Source organism: Ipomoea triloba, chromosome 10 (genome assembly GCF_003576645.1).
Source record: "Ipomoea triloba cultivar NCNSP0323 chromosome 10, ASM357664v1".
Lineage (NCBI taxonomy): Eukaryota > Viridiplantae > Streptophyta > Magnoliopsida > Solanales > Convolvulaceae > Ipomoea > Ipomoea triloba.
The window spans coordinates 7,722,510-7,739,224 of NC_044925.1; the positions used below are offsets into that span (position 1 = coordinate 7,722,510).

The following is a 16,715-nucleotide window of genomic DNA, read 5'->3' on the forward strand; positions in this document are numbered from 1 at the left end:
TTATTGTATATACTAGGTATTAATATTGTGATGGTTGAATTAAAAAAATTGTGTATTATGCATATCTATATACTTGCTATTATACGTTTTATATGTAAATAGCTAGTTTTAATTAGTATTTTAAAATTTAAATTATTTAGTTAGTTTTAGTTGGTAAAATATTTAATTAGTTTTTGGTAGTATTTTAAATTTTCAATTATTGAACTTGAGCCTATAAAGTGTCCAATAAGTAATAAGAAGCTAAGTAATTATAAACAATTCAAATAAATCAAATAATTATCAATAAAGTATATAATTAAAATTAACAAAGTGTCCAATAAATAAGAAATAATTATCAAATTCAAGTATATAAGTAAATACTCAATAAAGTATATAACCAAAATTAACAAAGTGTCCAATAAATTTTTAATTAGTTTTTTATAGTATTTTAAATTTCCAATTATTGAACTTGAGCCTATAAAGTGTCCAATAAATAATAAGAAGCTAAGTAATTATAAAAAATTCAAGTAAATCAAATACTTGCCATCGGTGAGAAGAGTGTCATCATGTGTTAGTTTTGAATTGTGAGCCATCGGGGTGTTGGCAGGTTTGTAGCCCAGAAAACCAGCTTCATCTAAAATTTCCAGAGCATACTTGCGTCGACACAAGTTGAGTCATTTTTCTGTTGTGTGTGCCCCAATCCCCAAGAAGTAGCCAAGAGTGCCTAAGTCCTTGATTTTAAAAGTGTTGTCCAGGAATAGCTTCAACTCTTGGATTAGATCAAATCTGGCACTTGCCACCAAGATATCATCAACATAAGCCAACAGAGCTATAAAGTTTTCAGCATCTCCTTTGGTGAATAGTGACGGATCGGCTTTGGATTGTTTAAAGCCGATGTGAGATAAAAGCAGCAGTAAGTTTCGAATTCCATTGCCGGCTAGCTTGCTTGAGCCCATATAATGATCTTAACAGTCTGCATGCTTGATTTGAATTCTCATTTTGAAAGCCCGGTGGAAGAACCATATTAAACTTCTTCATTGAGATCACCGTAAAGGAAGGCATTGTTGATGTCCAATTGATGAATGTGCCAGGCCTTTGAAGTAGCCACTCTCAGAAATGTACGAATGGTCGTGATTCTTGCTGGGGAGAATGTCTCAAGATAATCCACACTAAGCTGTTGAGTATACCCTTTCACCACAAGTCTTGCCTTGTGTCTTTCTATTGTGCCATCAGATTTCAGTTTGGTTTTGAATACCCACTTGCATCCAATGGGAATCTTTTCGAGAGGGAGATCGGTTAGTTCCCAGGTACTATTGTTTTCAAGGGCTTGTATTTCTGCAGTCATTGCCTTCTGCCAGCATTCTACATCCAAGGGCTTGTACTGCCATTGTCATTGTTTCCAAAAGTAGAAGCTGCCATCATAGCCTGCTGTTTCCCTTTGGATTTGTAACCGGACACCCAGCTGGGGGGAAAACCGTGTTTCTTATAACATTTTTCAATTGTGTGTCCTGTCATATCGCAGTACGTACATTTTGCGGTCTTATTTCCACCATTGAAATTGTTCTTTTTGCCATTATAGTGATTGAAAGCTGCTGCTATGATGTCCTCTGTATTTCCTTGATTAGTCTGAACAGCATTGGTGTGGTTAAGTTCCAAGCCATTCATACTCAGATTCACAAAGTTCATTTGTCTTTCAGTTTTCTCTGCCATTACGAACACTTTGTGCATGTCCGGTAGTGGATCAAGAACAAGAACTACAGATTTCAGGGCGTTATATTCTTCATTCAGACCTTGGAGAAACCTAATAACCTGATCGACCTCACGTTCGCTCCTTATTTCATCAAGAAGATCACAAGAACACCGTGGATCGCACCTACAGATTGGTAGAGGTCTGAGCTCGTTCATCTGCTCCCAGAGTGTGCGGCACTTCGTGAAGTAATCGTTCACTAACAGATTACCTTGTTTCAAAGCATAAATCGCAGTTTGTAAAGAAGAAATTCGCTGAGCATCTCTTTGATCGAATCTCTTCTTTAGATCATTACATACCTCCTTGGCTGTGTCCATATGCATAAGGGACTGTGCGATTGACGGATGAACAGATTTCATGATCCAACCACAGATCATTAGATTGCACCGCCTCCAAGCGGCGTGTTGGTTGTGCGATTTGTCTGGCGTAACTATGCTACCATTGACGATCGTTCATTTGTTCTTCACCTCCAATGCATTTCGCATGGAGATACTCTAGGTGCCATAATTCCCGTTGCCTGTGAGGGGAGGGCTAACAAGAGTGGCATTCGCATTCTCATTGCTACTCAGGAAGAACGGATTCTCGATATCATCCGCATTGCTATTTCTCTGTGGCGTTAAGCTCCTCTGCTGATTGACTGTTGGAGCTGGTGATCGATCGAGTGGAGTTCTCTAGTTGGATTCCACGGTGCCGGAGACGGTAACCGCGTAACTTCCCGGTCGCCGCTCTGATACCATAACGCAAAGTAAAGTAAGAGCAAGAAGGAAGAAGAAGATTGGCTGAATATTGCAGTTGGTTTTCATTGTGTTTCAACACGTGTATATAGAGGTTTATATAGGTGATATGTGACGGTTGCAACTGATTCTAGAGATTACAAGAATACCCTCAATTATTTTGCTCATTTCCCTTATTGTCCAATAATGTCATCAAGGAGGCAACTTCGCAAGGAGAAAGGAAATTAAAGGCTGTTACAAAGGAACCAACAAACCTGCGGGTGGAGGAGCAGTTCTTAGAGACAAGGCTGGAGGTTGGGTTGAGGGGTGCAGTTTCTCCTTCACAACAAGCAACGCTATGGAGGCGATGGTGAACGCTATCAGTGATTCAAAGCTTTGGATAGGGCCTAGGGGACTGCAGTGGATTCAAATGAAACGGATGGTAAACCTTGAAATTCAAAGCGACTGCAAGGAGATGGTGAACGCTAGCAGGGCCTGGTCGTCTTTTGTTTCACCCTTGGGTTCCAATTTTACACAAAAATTTAAAAAAAATTACAATTTTTTTTAAAAAGACATATAACGTCTATTTTTTTTTTCACAAAACCGACTTATATGTCATTAAAATAAATAAATATATATATATATATACAATGTCGGTTTTACAGTATACCCGACACCATAACACTATAATTTTTTTAAAAAAAGAAATAAATATAGGCCCTGTTTGGTAAATGGCTATTAGCTTATTGGGTTGGCTGTTTGAGTTAGAATATATGATTTGTTGATAACATTAGCTTATTGCAGAAAGTTGTTTGATAAATTAGCTGTTAGCTGATAGCTGTTTGGTATAATTTCTTTTCTCAAAAAGCTAATTGAAAAGGCTACTTTGAGTAGCTTTTTGACTTTTAGCATTTTGGAGTTACAAAAATCTTATTAACCAAACACTTATATTGATTTAATAAGTCAAGATTGGCTGATAGGCTGATTATTTACCAAACATGGTCATAGTATACAACGTGGGTTGTGTAATAAACAGACGTTGTAAACATTTTTAAAAATTAAAAGAAATTAATAACTATACGACGTCATTCTAGTATAACTGATATCGTATAGTTATAAGTATTTTCTTTTATTTAGGCAACGACATTGGTTCTACAACCACCAACCATTACCATCGTCTCTTCTCCTTGTCACCACAGCCACCATTGTAGCGCCATTACCATACGCCTTCACCTCCGTCAACCGCACACGCCACTGCCAACACCACCGCACGCCTCCGCCGCCTGGCAAATCATTTTTTCAATATTTATTTATTTATTTCGAATTTTATTTTATTTATTTCGAATTTTAGTTTATTTGTTTATTTTATTTATTTCAAATTTTATTTTATTTGTTTATTTTATTTATTTCAAATTTAAGTTAAAATTTTGATATTATATATTAATATGTTGATTTGGGGTTATTTTCGAATCTTATTAAATATGGAAAATCTTCTAATAATCCATTATGTTCACATGCATATCTCATTTCTACCATAACAAGGTTTAAGTTAACAAAATATCTACTTTTTTGAGTACTAACAAAAATATATACTTAATAATCAAATTAAATAAAAATATAATAATAACACGCTAATAAGTGAATATTAAAGAGTGATTTTAGTGTATGTGTATATGTATATATATTAAACCATTTAATGATATTATTATTATTTTCAAATAATGTTTTGTTAAGCAAAACAATAATTAAAAAAAGAAATAAAAAAATTATTAAATTGATCAATCTTGTGGTTAAATGATTTTAGTTTAAATAATAAACTTTCAGCTTTCCCTTGTGCATCCGGTGATTGGCTACACTGTGGTTTATGATTATTTATGTTTAACTAATTTAGTTGATGGTCTAAGTTGTTTATTGAGATTCATTGTAATATTTATTAGTTTGATCAATTATGAGATTTTGAATATCAAATTGTTGGACAGGTTCTGAAAATTGATGTGAATTGTAAAATTGTACAAGTTTGGGTGGGAAATCAAAATATATAATTAATAAATTTTAAAAAAACAACAAATGACTTTGGTTTTTTAAGAAAATCGACGTCGTATATTAAATTTTAAAAAAATAAAAAACATAAACGACGACGTCGTTTATTTTATTTTTATTATTAAAAAAAGCATACGACATTGGTTTTTAAGAAAAATCGACGTCGTATGCTAATTTATTTTTTAAAAAAAATTATACGACGTCAGTTTTTACTAAAACCCGACATCGTTTCTTAATTTTAAAAATTTGTAAACAATATACAATGTCTATTGTTTTTATAAAAAACTAACGTCGCATATTAATTTTAAAAAAATTAAAGAATATACGTCAGTTTTTTTAACCAACATCATATCATTTATTTACTACGTCAACAGTATCAACGTTGACAAAAAACCAATGTTAAAAGTAGGGGAGGGCATTTCAGTTCGGTTTACCCGAACCGAACCGAAAAACCGATCGGTTCATGTTTTAGATGAACCGATCAGTTCGGTTGAACCGAAAAACCGAACGGTTTTTTTTTAAAATAAAAATATATTAATATTAATAAAAATATATATAATATATAATAATATTAATTATATATGATAGTTTTGGTGTTATATAACACTATTACCAGTGTTATATAATAATAAATATATATAATATATAAACTATTAATAAAATAATACTCCGCAATAAGTTTATTAATAATATTAATAAAATAATACGTCCGAAAAGTAAGAAATATTGAAATTTGAGGGCCGTAAACCGAACCGAGACCGAACCAAAATAAATCCGAACCGTTTCAAAACCGAACCGAAACCGAACCGAACTTTAATGTTAAACCGAATGGTTTCATTTTTTCTAAAACCGAAACCGAAATAAACCGAACTAAAAACCAAAATACCCACTCCTAGTTAAAAGTGCCAAAAATTTAACGTTAAAAGCATTATTTGTAGTATTGTAAGTTTGGAATGGGTGTGAGTTTTATATAGATCACCCGAGAAAATTGTAGTTTATGTCCCTCCATAATATGTCAATTTATCAATGTTACCCCTGAATTATTAGTGGTGTAAATGGTGCCCCTCAATTTTTAAAACGATACATATATTGCCCCTCCCAAGTGTAAATATTGCCCATCAATTTTCAAAATAGTACATATATTGCCCCTCCCATACGGTACGGGAGGGGCAATATGTGTAACGTTTTGAAAATTGGGGGGCAACATTTACACCACTAATAATTCAGGGGTAACATTGATAATTGACATGTTATGGAGGAGCATAAATTACAATTTTCAATTCCCTAGATCACTCAAGTAAAATTTGAAAAAAAAAAAATCAATGTTTGAACTTTAAACTTTAGTTTTCAATGAATGAAATGTATTTGAAATGTAACAGAGTCAGTAGTACTAAAAAAAATGTATTTGAAATTTTGATGAACATTTATCCACCTTTGACGTGATGTTTTATAGTGGTGTGAAGGTACGGTGGATGGAAAGGTAGATCAGAAATGAAATCCCCGAATGTCGTTCTCTAAGGGTGGTAAATTTGGAAGCAAAGAGAGATCCTAGTGAGTTAACAAGGGAATTATTCAAGCTTATCACTTACGAAATTCAAAGTGAGCATTGTGTAACAAAGTAAACGAGAGAAAGAGTGCAAGAGTAAAGGAAAGTAAGCAAGTAGAAATCAAGTAGAGAGAAACGGGTGTAGGATTGCTCCTTCGAATTCGTTGCAAATCTGCATTTTAGTGTCTAAGATAGGAGTTGTGAGATTGTGAATCTTGTATTTCAAGAGAAGTGTTTAGCAATGTCATAGCCATTTCGGTTTCTACGGCCTATCATAGGGCAATGTAGCACTCGAGTGTCAACATTCCTCTATGAGTCAATTCAACAAACACGTAGTCTACACTTTATCCTAGGCTACGCCCTCCCGGATCCAAGACGGGGATTGCCAATGGAATTAAGCTAAGGCTATCTCACACTAACAATATCTTATCTAGAGTGATGAATTCTAGGATATTCATGAAGTCGGCCCTACTCCAATAATTCAATACAAATCATCCATTTCTAACATGAAATTACACAATCATTACAATCACAACTCCAAACAATCAATTCAACATCACACTTATTCATGGTCTTGGATTGCAAACACGTGAAATTGAAGACAAGCATATTGTAAGAGAAATTGGAAATAAGAAATTGAAATGAAAGATGTTACCAATCTTAAATCCAAGATGAATTGCAATCAACAATTGAGAAGAATTAGGCTCTAGATCAAAAGTGTTGTCAATACTTCCAAGCTATTTCTTCTTCTTCTTGATTTAAGAGTGTTCTTTGAGAGCTAAAAATATCTAGAGAGAGAATGAAATCTAGAAAAATGATCTAACTCCCTAATTACTACTAAAAATCTTTGATTTATAGACAAAATACTGCGCCAAAAAGTTTCACGCCCTCGGCCACGCATGTCACCACGATTGTGGCTAGCGCCACTTATTCGCCTAGGTTCTCCGCCACGATTGTGGTGAGCTACGTGGCAGAGTCTGATCCTTAGCCACGAGTCTCCACCACGACTCGTAGTCTTGCCTCTGTTGATTCCTCCTTCCCACTCTTCCCAATTCAAATTGCTTCGTTTCAAGCCCCTATACAACCTCGTTAGTCCAAGGGTCCTTCAAAGCACTTGAATGCGCATGTTTTAGAACTTTGAAACACATTAGTACATTTCATAGATTTTTCCTCATTAATAAAATACAAGTGATTCCAAATAAGTATAGAATAACCCCAAATTGATGACCCTTAGAAGTAGCATCTTTTGGCACTTATCAACCTTAAAAAAAAAGTAAAAAAAAAAAATTATTATGTTAGACGTAGTAATTATATTATATTAAGTGTTAGGAAAAATTACATTTTTGGTCCTCTAGTTATAAGTAGCATAGCATAAATTTAAAAAAATTTAATAACAAAATTAAATAAAATGTTAGAAAAAATATAAAGAAAAAAAGTAGAAACGAGCCATTGGTGGCAACAACCAGTTTTTATATAAAAAAAAATAATAATAAAACTACAAAAGTTTAGAGTGGCCGCTAGTAGAAGCGCCCTAGCTACACTCGCCCGTTGGGGTGAGGCGTGAGCTAGGGGTGTCAATGCGGGCCAGCCCGCCCCACCGCTGGCTTTTTATTTCGCGTGTCGACCCGCGGGTTAGGGTAATGCAATTCTAATTCACCTCATGTGGGCTTGCGAGCTAGCTCGCAGGCCTAACTTCAACAGAAAAAAAAATTATTATATTATTATTTTATATCAAATAATTTAACCTGAATGATATTAAATTTTTTCGTGTTTAAAAATAAATTAAATGTACATTTTTTAAAATTTTAATGACATATATATATATATATAGTAGAGTTGAGGTGTGGTCGCGCCTTTCCATCCGTCGGTGCGGTTTACACCACTAGTGTTAACAAAATACACCACTCAATGTTAGAAAATGCAGAACATAAATATGCACCATTAAGGACACATCACCAAAAAACACACCACTAGGTATGCAAATATAACCCCACATAGTGTTCAAAAATGCACAATTAGGAGTTGTGGGAGTTATGTGGGTGTTTTTGTGCATTTTCCAATCACTAGTGGTGTATATTTTTTTTTAACACTAGTGGTGTGCAAATCACACACACACACACACATATATATATATTGCTTTTTTTTTATTTGTATATATATAATTTAGATGTCGGACTTTAGAGGATTCTAATGATATTAAAAATATAAATTTTGAATAAATATAAACACTACAATAACTAACAACTATTAAGGGTAATTAGATTTTTAAAATAAAAATGCAATAAGCTGATATCAATAATTTGTTCAAAGTAGTTTTTCGTTTTTAGTTTATTGGCATCAATAAGCTAAGCCAAAAAACTGCTTACAAAACACTCATATTTGCTTGTTTGATTAATCAAACAACTAAAATTGGTCAAGCAAGCTAGACTTTGACTATAAATTAGGGATAACATGGTGTTTGGTTGGAATGAAGGTAATTAGAGGGAAAATGAAATGTAATTCGGTGAAAAAAGAATAAGGTTGGAATAAAGTAAGAATTCAAATTACATTGTTTGGTAGGGAAAAAGAATTATTGGAAATGAAAAAGAAAGAATGGTATAAAGACTAAAATGTCCTTGTGTAATAATAATAATAATAATAATAATAATAATAATAATAATAATAATAACTAAGGACATATTGTCATTTCATCGCTTTATTCATTTCTATGAAGCACCGAATTGCAATTCATGTGTTATACCCATGAATTGCAATTCAGCCAACGAAAGGAATTGTAATTCAGTTGTATTGCAATTCCCTCCAACCAAACAACGTAATTGAAGGAGAAAATAATTACAATTCAATTACAACAAATGGCTTGTAAAGGCTTTCACAAATAATTTAGTTTTGTACGCATTATTAAATTTTTTGTTAGATCATGAATTGTCTTGAGTAAGTCCTAACTATATGAGGGACATTTAAGTACATACCACACTTAGACGTTATCAATTAAGCATTATACTCTGTAATATAAATAGAATTACAATTCATTATGGATGCATCCATTAGGTGGCCATATAACAAAAATTGTTAGTGTGTCAAAGAGGAACCGAGAGGTTGGGAAAAAAATGAAGGTAAATGCATTCTCAATGTATGCTTATATATTAATGATGATATTTTATCCCACCACTATTTGCTTTCATCTCTAAAAGAAATAATGAAAGGTCGCAATAAGAAATCTCACACCAAGTACGGTAAATCTTTTATGATGATTTAAAAAAGAAAAAACAATTTTCTTGTAGTACCTACATTTGACACCTGATCGGCATGTGGAGTGTCACATATTTCACTCGATCTATTCAACTTTGAGACTCGGACAATCTTTTATCTTCAAAGACTCCAGCCTACTTAATAGGTGATGTGGCACTGTCTTAAGTTTCCTGCAATCATCTAGTTCCAACTCCTTGATGCATGGCATTATTATTGTTGTTGCTTCTTCTTTCAAGTCTTCCCACTCCTCCCACTCTCGACAGTCGTAGAACTCCAATTCCTTCAGCTTTGGAAAAGCAACACCACCTACTTCTGTTACTCCCAAAAACTCTCTCCCTACATATCTTAGCTCTCTCATGCTCCATATGGAAAGAGTCTCCAGAGATGGCAGTTTGCCTAATGGAGGCAATGATGAACAATTTCTGCACATCCGGATTTTAAGAATCCTTAGATTATGAAGGGACAGTGTAATCCAGGAAGGGAAGTGGGTTCCTCCGTACCCATTAAATTCCAAGGTTTGCAGTTCCAGAGGTGGTTTCAGAGCATCTATTCCCACACTGACTCCCGGACAGTCATTGATCTTCAAAGACTCCAGCCTACTTAAGAGGTGATGTGGCACTGTCTTAAGTTTCCTGCAATAACTTAGTTCCAACTCTCTCGGTACTTCAGAAGGATTTTTATAAGTGAGACTAGTTATTAATAAGCTGCGATCTACGTACCGGTCACGAACCGTAAAATTTTTAAGGACGTATATACAGTTCGTGAATGGATTATTAAGCATGATACGATTAAGCGTGAACTTCCTACTCAGTTCAGTGAAGATTAGACGAACTGTAAGAGTGAAATTTGTTACGGACCCTCGTACCTGTATTTCGCGGAATACCGAAAATTCCCAATTTTAGCAGTTATTGACAGGATTATTTTTAGGATAATTTTGGTATTGAAATTTTCCCGAATTAAGTTATATTCCTCCGAACTTTTATCTGATTTAATCCCTAACTGGCAAAGGAGTCTTATTCTACAAGGCACACCATAGGATTGTGACAAGTGGCATCCCCATTGACCACATGGTAATAAATAATTAATTAATGGGAAGAGTGTGGGATAAGTTAAGCTATGTTTACACTCCAAGTCTTCCCCATCTCTCCCACACTCATTTTCGAAATTGGAGAAGGAAAAAGAGAAGGAAAAATATCATTTTCCATCTTTGGGATCCAAGAACTCCATAGCCATGTTCTTCAACACAAGTGCTTCCATAATAGGTAAGACTTCGGTTTTATTCGGTTAATATGGCTAGAATCCTTCCTAGAACTTAAATTTAAGCTAAGGATTCATGAAAATGTGGTTATTATGGTGATTTTGTTTAGGATCTTCGGTGAAAAGTTTGAAGGAGAAGATCACCATCTTTCTACGGTTTAAAAATCTTCTTAGGAGGTAAGGAATCCCTTAAGTTGGCTTAGTCACTTGAAGGTGATCAAATGCTAGTAAATTATGTGACTAGGAATTTTATGTGAAAATTATGTGTTAAGTTTATGGATCTACAAGTTGGCTCAAAGACTACACTTTGATTTTTGGTAAATTTTAATATGCATGTTCATAGTTACTTTATGCATGTATATGTTGTGTTAGGTCCATATATGCTTATACTTGTGAAAATGGTGGAAGATCGGGTCGTTACAACCCCGTTCTTGCGGCCCAAAGTGGGCAGAATCGGATGGACGCGACAGTGGACGCGCGTCCACCGCGCGCCCATCGCGGGAGACTCTTTGGCGTCACGGCCGAAAGGCCGGACGCAACCACGGACGCGCGTCTGCTGCGCGTCCGTGGCGTCCAGACTTCGGCGAGAAATGCCGAAGCAGCGGACGCGGCTCGGACGCACGCGTCCGCTGTGTGTCCGCAGCTGCTGCCAACTGCGAGTCCGCGCGACGCGGACTCGTTTTTGACTCGTTTTCGACCGAATTTTTCCCCGATGTTTTTAATCCCGAGTGTTATGATGTTTGGAAGGCCTACGGACAACCGAGTAAATTTTTGAAAGCTCGAATATTATTTTGTGAATTATATTCATTAACTTGGAGGAAAATTGTGTTTTAAGAAACAAATGTGACTCTTGTCACTTGGAAATTTTATAACGAAAAGTCATTGACAAATATGGGTATTTTGGAAACATATTTGGATAAGAATGATTGTTTTGAGTCATCATGTGAATGTACTAATTAAACTCAAGGAAAATAAAGAATCATGTTTTCAACCCTTAGTCCTGGAATAAGGTGGGGACTTACGGGAAGGCTTAAATGCCACAGCCCGGGGTTGGAATAAGGGTGGACCTACGGGAGGGCTGGAGTGCCATGGCCCGAGGTTGGGATAAGGAGACCTACGGGAAGGCTGGAAATGCCACGTAAAACACTCATATTTGCTTGTTTGATTAATCAAACAACTAAAATTGGTCAAGCAAGCTAGACTTTGACTATAAATTAGGGATAACATGGTGTTTGGTTGGAATGAAGGTAATTAGAGGGAAAATGAAATGTAATTCGGTGAAAAAAGAATAAGGTTGGAATAAAGTAAGAATTCAAATTACATTGTTTGGTAGGGAAAAAGAATTATTGGAAATGAAAAAGAAAGAATGGTATAAAGACTAAAATGTCCTTGTGTAATAATAATAATAATAATAATAATAATAATAATAATAATAATAATAACTAAGGACATATTGTCATTTCATCGCTTTATTCATTTCTATGAAGCACCGAATTGCAATTCATGTGTTATACCCATGAATTGCAATTCAGCCAACGAAAGGAATTGTAATTCAGTTGTATTGCAATTCCCTCCAACCAAACAACGTAATTGAAGGAGAAAATAATTACAATTCAATTACAACAAATGGCTTGTAAAGGCTTTCACAAATAATTTAGTTTTGTACGCATTATTAAATTTTTTGTTAGATCATGAATTGTCTTGAGTAAGTCCTAACTATATGAGGGACATTTAAGTACATACCACACTTAGACGTTATCAATTAAGCATTATACTCTGTAATATAAATAGAATTACAATTCATTATGGATGCATCCATTAGGTGGCCATATAACAAAAATTGTTAGTGTGTCAAAGAGGAACCGAGAGGTTGGGAAAAAAATGAAGGTAAATGCATTCTCAATGTATGCTTATATATTAATGATGATATTTTATCCCACCACTATTTGCTTTCATCTCTAAAAGAAATAATGAAAGGTCGCAATAAGAAATCTCACACCAAGTACGGTAAATCTTTTATGATGATTTAAAAAAGAAAAAACAATTTTCTTGTAGTACCTACATTTGACACCTGATCGGCATGTGGAGTGTCACATATTTCACTCGATCTATTCAACTTTGAGACTCGGACAATCTTTTATCTTCAAAGACTCCAGCCTACTTAATAGGTGATGTGGCACTGTCTTAAGTTTCCTGCAATCATCTAGTTCCAACTCCTTGATGCATGGCATTATTATTGTTGTTGCTTCTTCTTTCAAGTCTTCCCACTCCTCCCACTCTCGACAGTCGTAGAACTCCAATTCCTTCAGCTTTGGAAAAGCAACACCACCTACTTCTGTTACTCCCAAAAACTCTCTCCCTACATATCTTAGCTCTCTCATGCTCCATATGGAAAGAGTCTCCAGAGATGGCAGTTTGCCTAATGGAGGCAATGATGAACAATTTCTGCACATCCGGATTTTAAGAATCCTTAGATTATGAAGGGACAGTGTAATCCAGGAAGGGAAGTGGGTTCCTCCGTACCCATTAAATTCCAAGGTTTGCAGTTCCAGAGGTGGTTTCAGAGCATCTATTCCCACACTGACTCCCGGACAGTCATTGATCTTCAAAGACTCCAGCCTACTTAAGAGGTGATGTGGCACTGTCTTAAGTTTCCTGCAATAACTTAGTTCCAACTCCCTGATGCATGGCATTATTATTATTGTTGCTTCTTCTTTGAAATCTTCCCACTCCTCCAACTCCTCACACCATGTGAACTCCAATTCCTTCAGCTTTGGAAAAGCAACACCACCTACTTCTGCTACTCCCAAAAACTCACTCCCTACATATCTTAGCTTTTTCATGTAGAATATGATAAGAGTCTCCAGGGAAGGCAGTTTGCCTAATGGAGGCAAAGATGGACAATTTTCGCACCCCCAGATTTTAAGAATCTGTAGATTATGAAGGGACAGTGTAATCCAGGAAGGGAAGTGGATTCCTCCGTACCCATTAAGTTCCAAATTTTGCAGTTCCGGAGGTGGTTTCAGAGCTTCTATCACATCTATTCCCACATCGACTCCAGGACTGAAATGCAAATGCAATTCTTTAATGTGCTTCTTCTTTCTCAATTCTGCTTTCTTTGCTTCCTCCACATCTGCTGGGCTATTCAGATCGCACAAAAAAAATATGGATAGCTCCCCTTTGAGTTGGTTCAGCTTCTCCATGTATCCCAACTTACTTGACTCTTTCCCCACCTTAAACTCACTTAAACTACAAAGCTGAGTTAGCTTTGCCATACCTTGGGGCATCATCTCTAGCCTCTTGGTGCCTCTGATGTCAAGGTGTCTCAAGTTTATCAAATTGCCAATCCCTTTGGGTAACTCTTCCACATTTTCACAATCATTTAAATTAATGTACCTTAACTCAACCAAATTTCCAATCCCTTCAGGTAGTCTAGAAAGACGCTCACATTTTTTGAGAACTAAAGTTCGCAAATTCTCCAAAGAACAAATTGTATCGGGTAACTTCTCTACTTTGCTCTCACTTAAATTAATGTATCTTAGCTGACTCAAATCTCCAATCTTATCAGGCAGTCTAGAAAATTGCTCACATCCTTCAAGATCTAAAGTTTGCAAACTAAATAAAGAGTGAATTGTATCAGGTAACTCCTCTACTTTGCTCAGACTTAAATCAATGTACCTTAGCTGACGCAAATTTCCAATCCTTTTCGGCAGCCTAGAAAAACTCATACATCTTCTAAGATCTAAAGTTTGCAAGTTATATAATGAACAAACTGCATCAGGTAACTCCTCTACCTTGCTCCAACTTAAATCAATGTACCTTAGATGAAGCAGATTTCCTATCTCCTTTGGGAGTTCTTGCAACTTCCAGCCATGCAATCCTAATACTCTCACAGATTTCAGACCATTGAACAAATTAGGAGTAAGTTGTACGGGAGAAAAGCCTACAACAAAAAAGCTGCGAAGTTTTTCAATATCACAAATGGAAGGGAAATTCATATTCATAGTAGTGTTCAGCCATGACAGATGACGTAGATTTGTAAATCCGACCTTATCCTCCTGTTGGTCAATACTATAGCATTCATTTTTTGTAAGAAACTGGGCAAAATCATGCACTATGTCATGCATTTTGCAAGATATGATAATGTTGGAATCCATGTCATCTTTCTCCAAATCTTGGAAGAAAGAACGCATTGCTAAAACCCCAAATAACTCCCTGCCTTCTGATTCCATGGTCACATAACCTTGTGCCATCCAAATTCTGATGAGCATATCTACCTTTATTTCATAATCTTTGGAAAAGACAGCACAGTATGAGAAACATTGCTTCATCTTTGGGTTCAAATCATTGTAGCCTAGATACAAATGAGGGAAGAGTTCTGTTACCACTTCCTCCAACTCCCAAATTTTATTGTTTAAAACATTTTGCCAACCATCTCTTGTGTCTTTGAAAAATAGCAGGCTTCCCATGACCCTAGCAGCAAGGGGCAGTCCTTTGCACCTTTGAGCAATTTTTTGACCAATATCTTTCAGTTCCTCACAATCCTCTTTCCTTCTCCCGGAAAATGCTATCCTGCTAAGCAACAACCAAGCTTCCGAGTCAGATATTAGATGCAACGGATGCACATGCACACTTCCCATCATTCTAGCAACCCTCTCATTCCTAGAGGTCACCAAGATTCTACTCCCGGGGAGTCCACCCTTGAGAGAGTTCTTCAATGGCTCCCACTTTGCATACTGCTCTGTCCACACATCATCCATCACAAGTAGGAACCTTTTCCCACACAAAGTGCTTTTGATCTTTTCCAGTAACAGTTGGAGTTGGGACAGATCCGTGGAGCTTTTAGTGATTGACTCAACAATGGCTTTTGCAATCTTGATCTGGTCAAAAGGGTCGGAAACACAAATCCACACCCTTTCATCCCCAAAATGAGTCTTGATCTGTTCATCCTCAAAGACTAGTAGAGCAAGGGTAGTTTTCCCTATCCCTCCCGCCCCCACTATGGAAATCACAGGGGGACCATTTCTTGCTTCTTCTTCTCCAGAATTCTCCACTAACTTGCTTATTAAAGCACTGGCATCGGATTTCCTACCTTGAATCTCTGACACATCCACATCAAACGTAGTGGTGACTCGTTTCGATTCTTGATCAGAGTGTGATGCAGCACAAGTGTTGAATTTGAACTGATCTTTCTCTTTCGTAATCCGATCAAGTGTTGAATCAAGCTCCTTTATTTTCTTGGCGATGTCTCGATGCATATCAAACCTTTTGAATTGGATACACGAAGGCAGGAAAGAGCTGCAGCTGCTTTCTGGAGCTGAACTCTCAATCTGTTGTCTCAGACTTCTGGTTCTCCACTCGTCAAGAACATCGTCCACTTCGTAGGAGAAGTTTTTGATATCTTCGATCCAGAGCTTGATGCCCTCTTCCGTAAAGCTTTTCTTTTCTGCATCATCCAATACCTCCCTGATTTTCTCGAGCTTTGATGATAGGTTTTTGATCTCCTTCTCCACACCCAAAGTTCTTTTTAGCTCCTGGGCTTGGTGCGTCAGGATGTTGATCAGCTGTTCCACAACAATGGAGATGAGAGCGTCGGCCATGGTTGTTGACTCTGTAGTTGAAAGTTGAAACGTACTTTGAGAGATGATAAGGTTTGCTAATGCATGGTTGTGAAAATTTTGGTAAATGAAAAATTGGTAAATATACAGACCAACAAAATTGGTTAATTAATTTTTTAATTAAAATATTTTAGTTGGACTAGTGTTTAAGAATTTAAATTATTGATTAATTCTGTTTGAAATTTTGATTAACAGATATATATATAGTCCGTGTATATAGCTCTGTGAGTACGGGAACTAAGAGCATATTCATCAATGGGGTTATTTCACGGTATAAGAGGAGTTCTTGTAGGTGTGATTAGAAAAGAGAAAATGGGAGGAAAAAAATAATAAACAAATCTAATTTAAAAATTTAAAAAAAAAAAAAGAAAAAAAGAATGTCGTGCGCACAACACGCACAGCAGGTGAAGGCTGGATGATTGCTGATCAATGGGTTACTGTTCCATGCACCTCTCATTTGCAGATGATCCATTCCCTTTCTCTCTCTCTCCCCTTCTCTCATGCCATGGTGGAAGATCCCTGACATTATCCCCAACATAAACCATTGATGGCCATGCTCTAAGAGA

General features: G+C 36.1%; 3 protein-coding genes across 3 annotated transcripts; all 3 read right to left on the minus strand.

The window, feature by feature from the left end:
* Positions 1 to 1,003: 1,003 nt before the first annotated feature.
* On the minus strand, positions 1,004 to 1,324 carry LOC116033084 (uncharacterized mitochondrial protein AtMg00820-like). The gene has a single exon (XM_031275838.1). It carries the CDS (start codon positions 1,322 to 1,324, stop codon positions 1,004 to 1,006), a length of 321 nt encoding a protein of 106 aa, XP_031131698.1.
* A 7,889-nt stretch (positions 1,325 to 9,213) lies between these two features.
* Positions 9,214 to 16,184, minus strand: LOC116032119 (putative disease resistance protein At3g14460). The gene is made up of 3 exons (XM_031274525.1): positions 13,187 to 16,184; positions 9,840 to 9,906; positions 9,214 to 9,748 (listed from the first exon to the last, which is right to left on the minus strand). The coding sequence occupies exons 1-3, from the start codon at positions 16,129 to 16,131 to the stop codon at positions 9,722 to 9,724; spliced, it is 3,039 nt and encodes a 1,012-aa protein (XP_031130385.1). The 5' UTR covers positions 16,132 to 16,184; the 3' UTR covers positions 9,214 to 9,721.
* LOC116033085 (putative disease resistance protein At3g14460) lies at positions 9,360 to 9,704 on the minus strand. The gene has a single exon (XM_031275840.1). The coding sequence runs from the start codon at positions 9,702 to 9,704 to the stop codon at positions 9,360 to 9,362; it is 345 nt and encodes a 114-aa protein (XP_031131700.1).
* Positions 16,185 to 16,715: the final 531 nt, after the last annotated feature.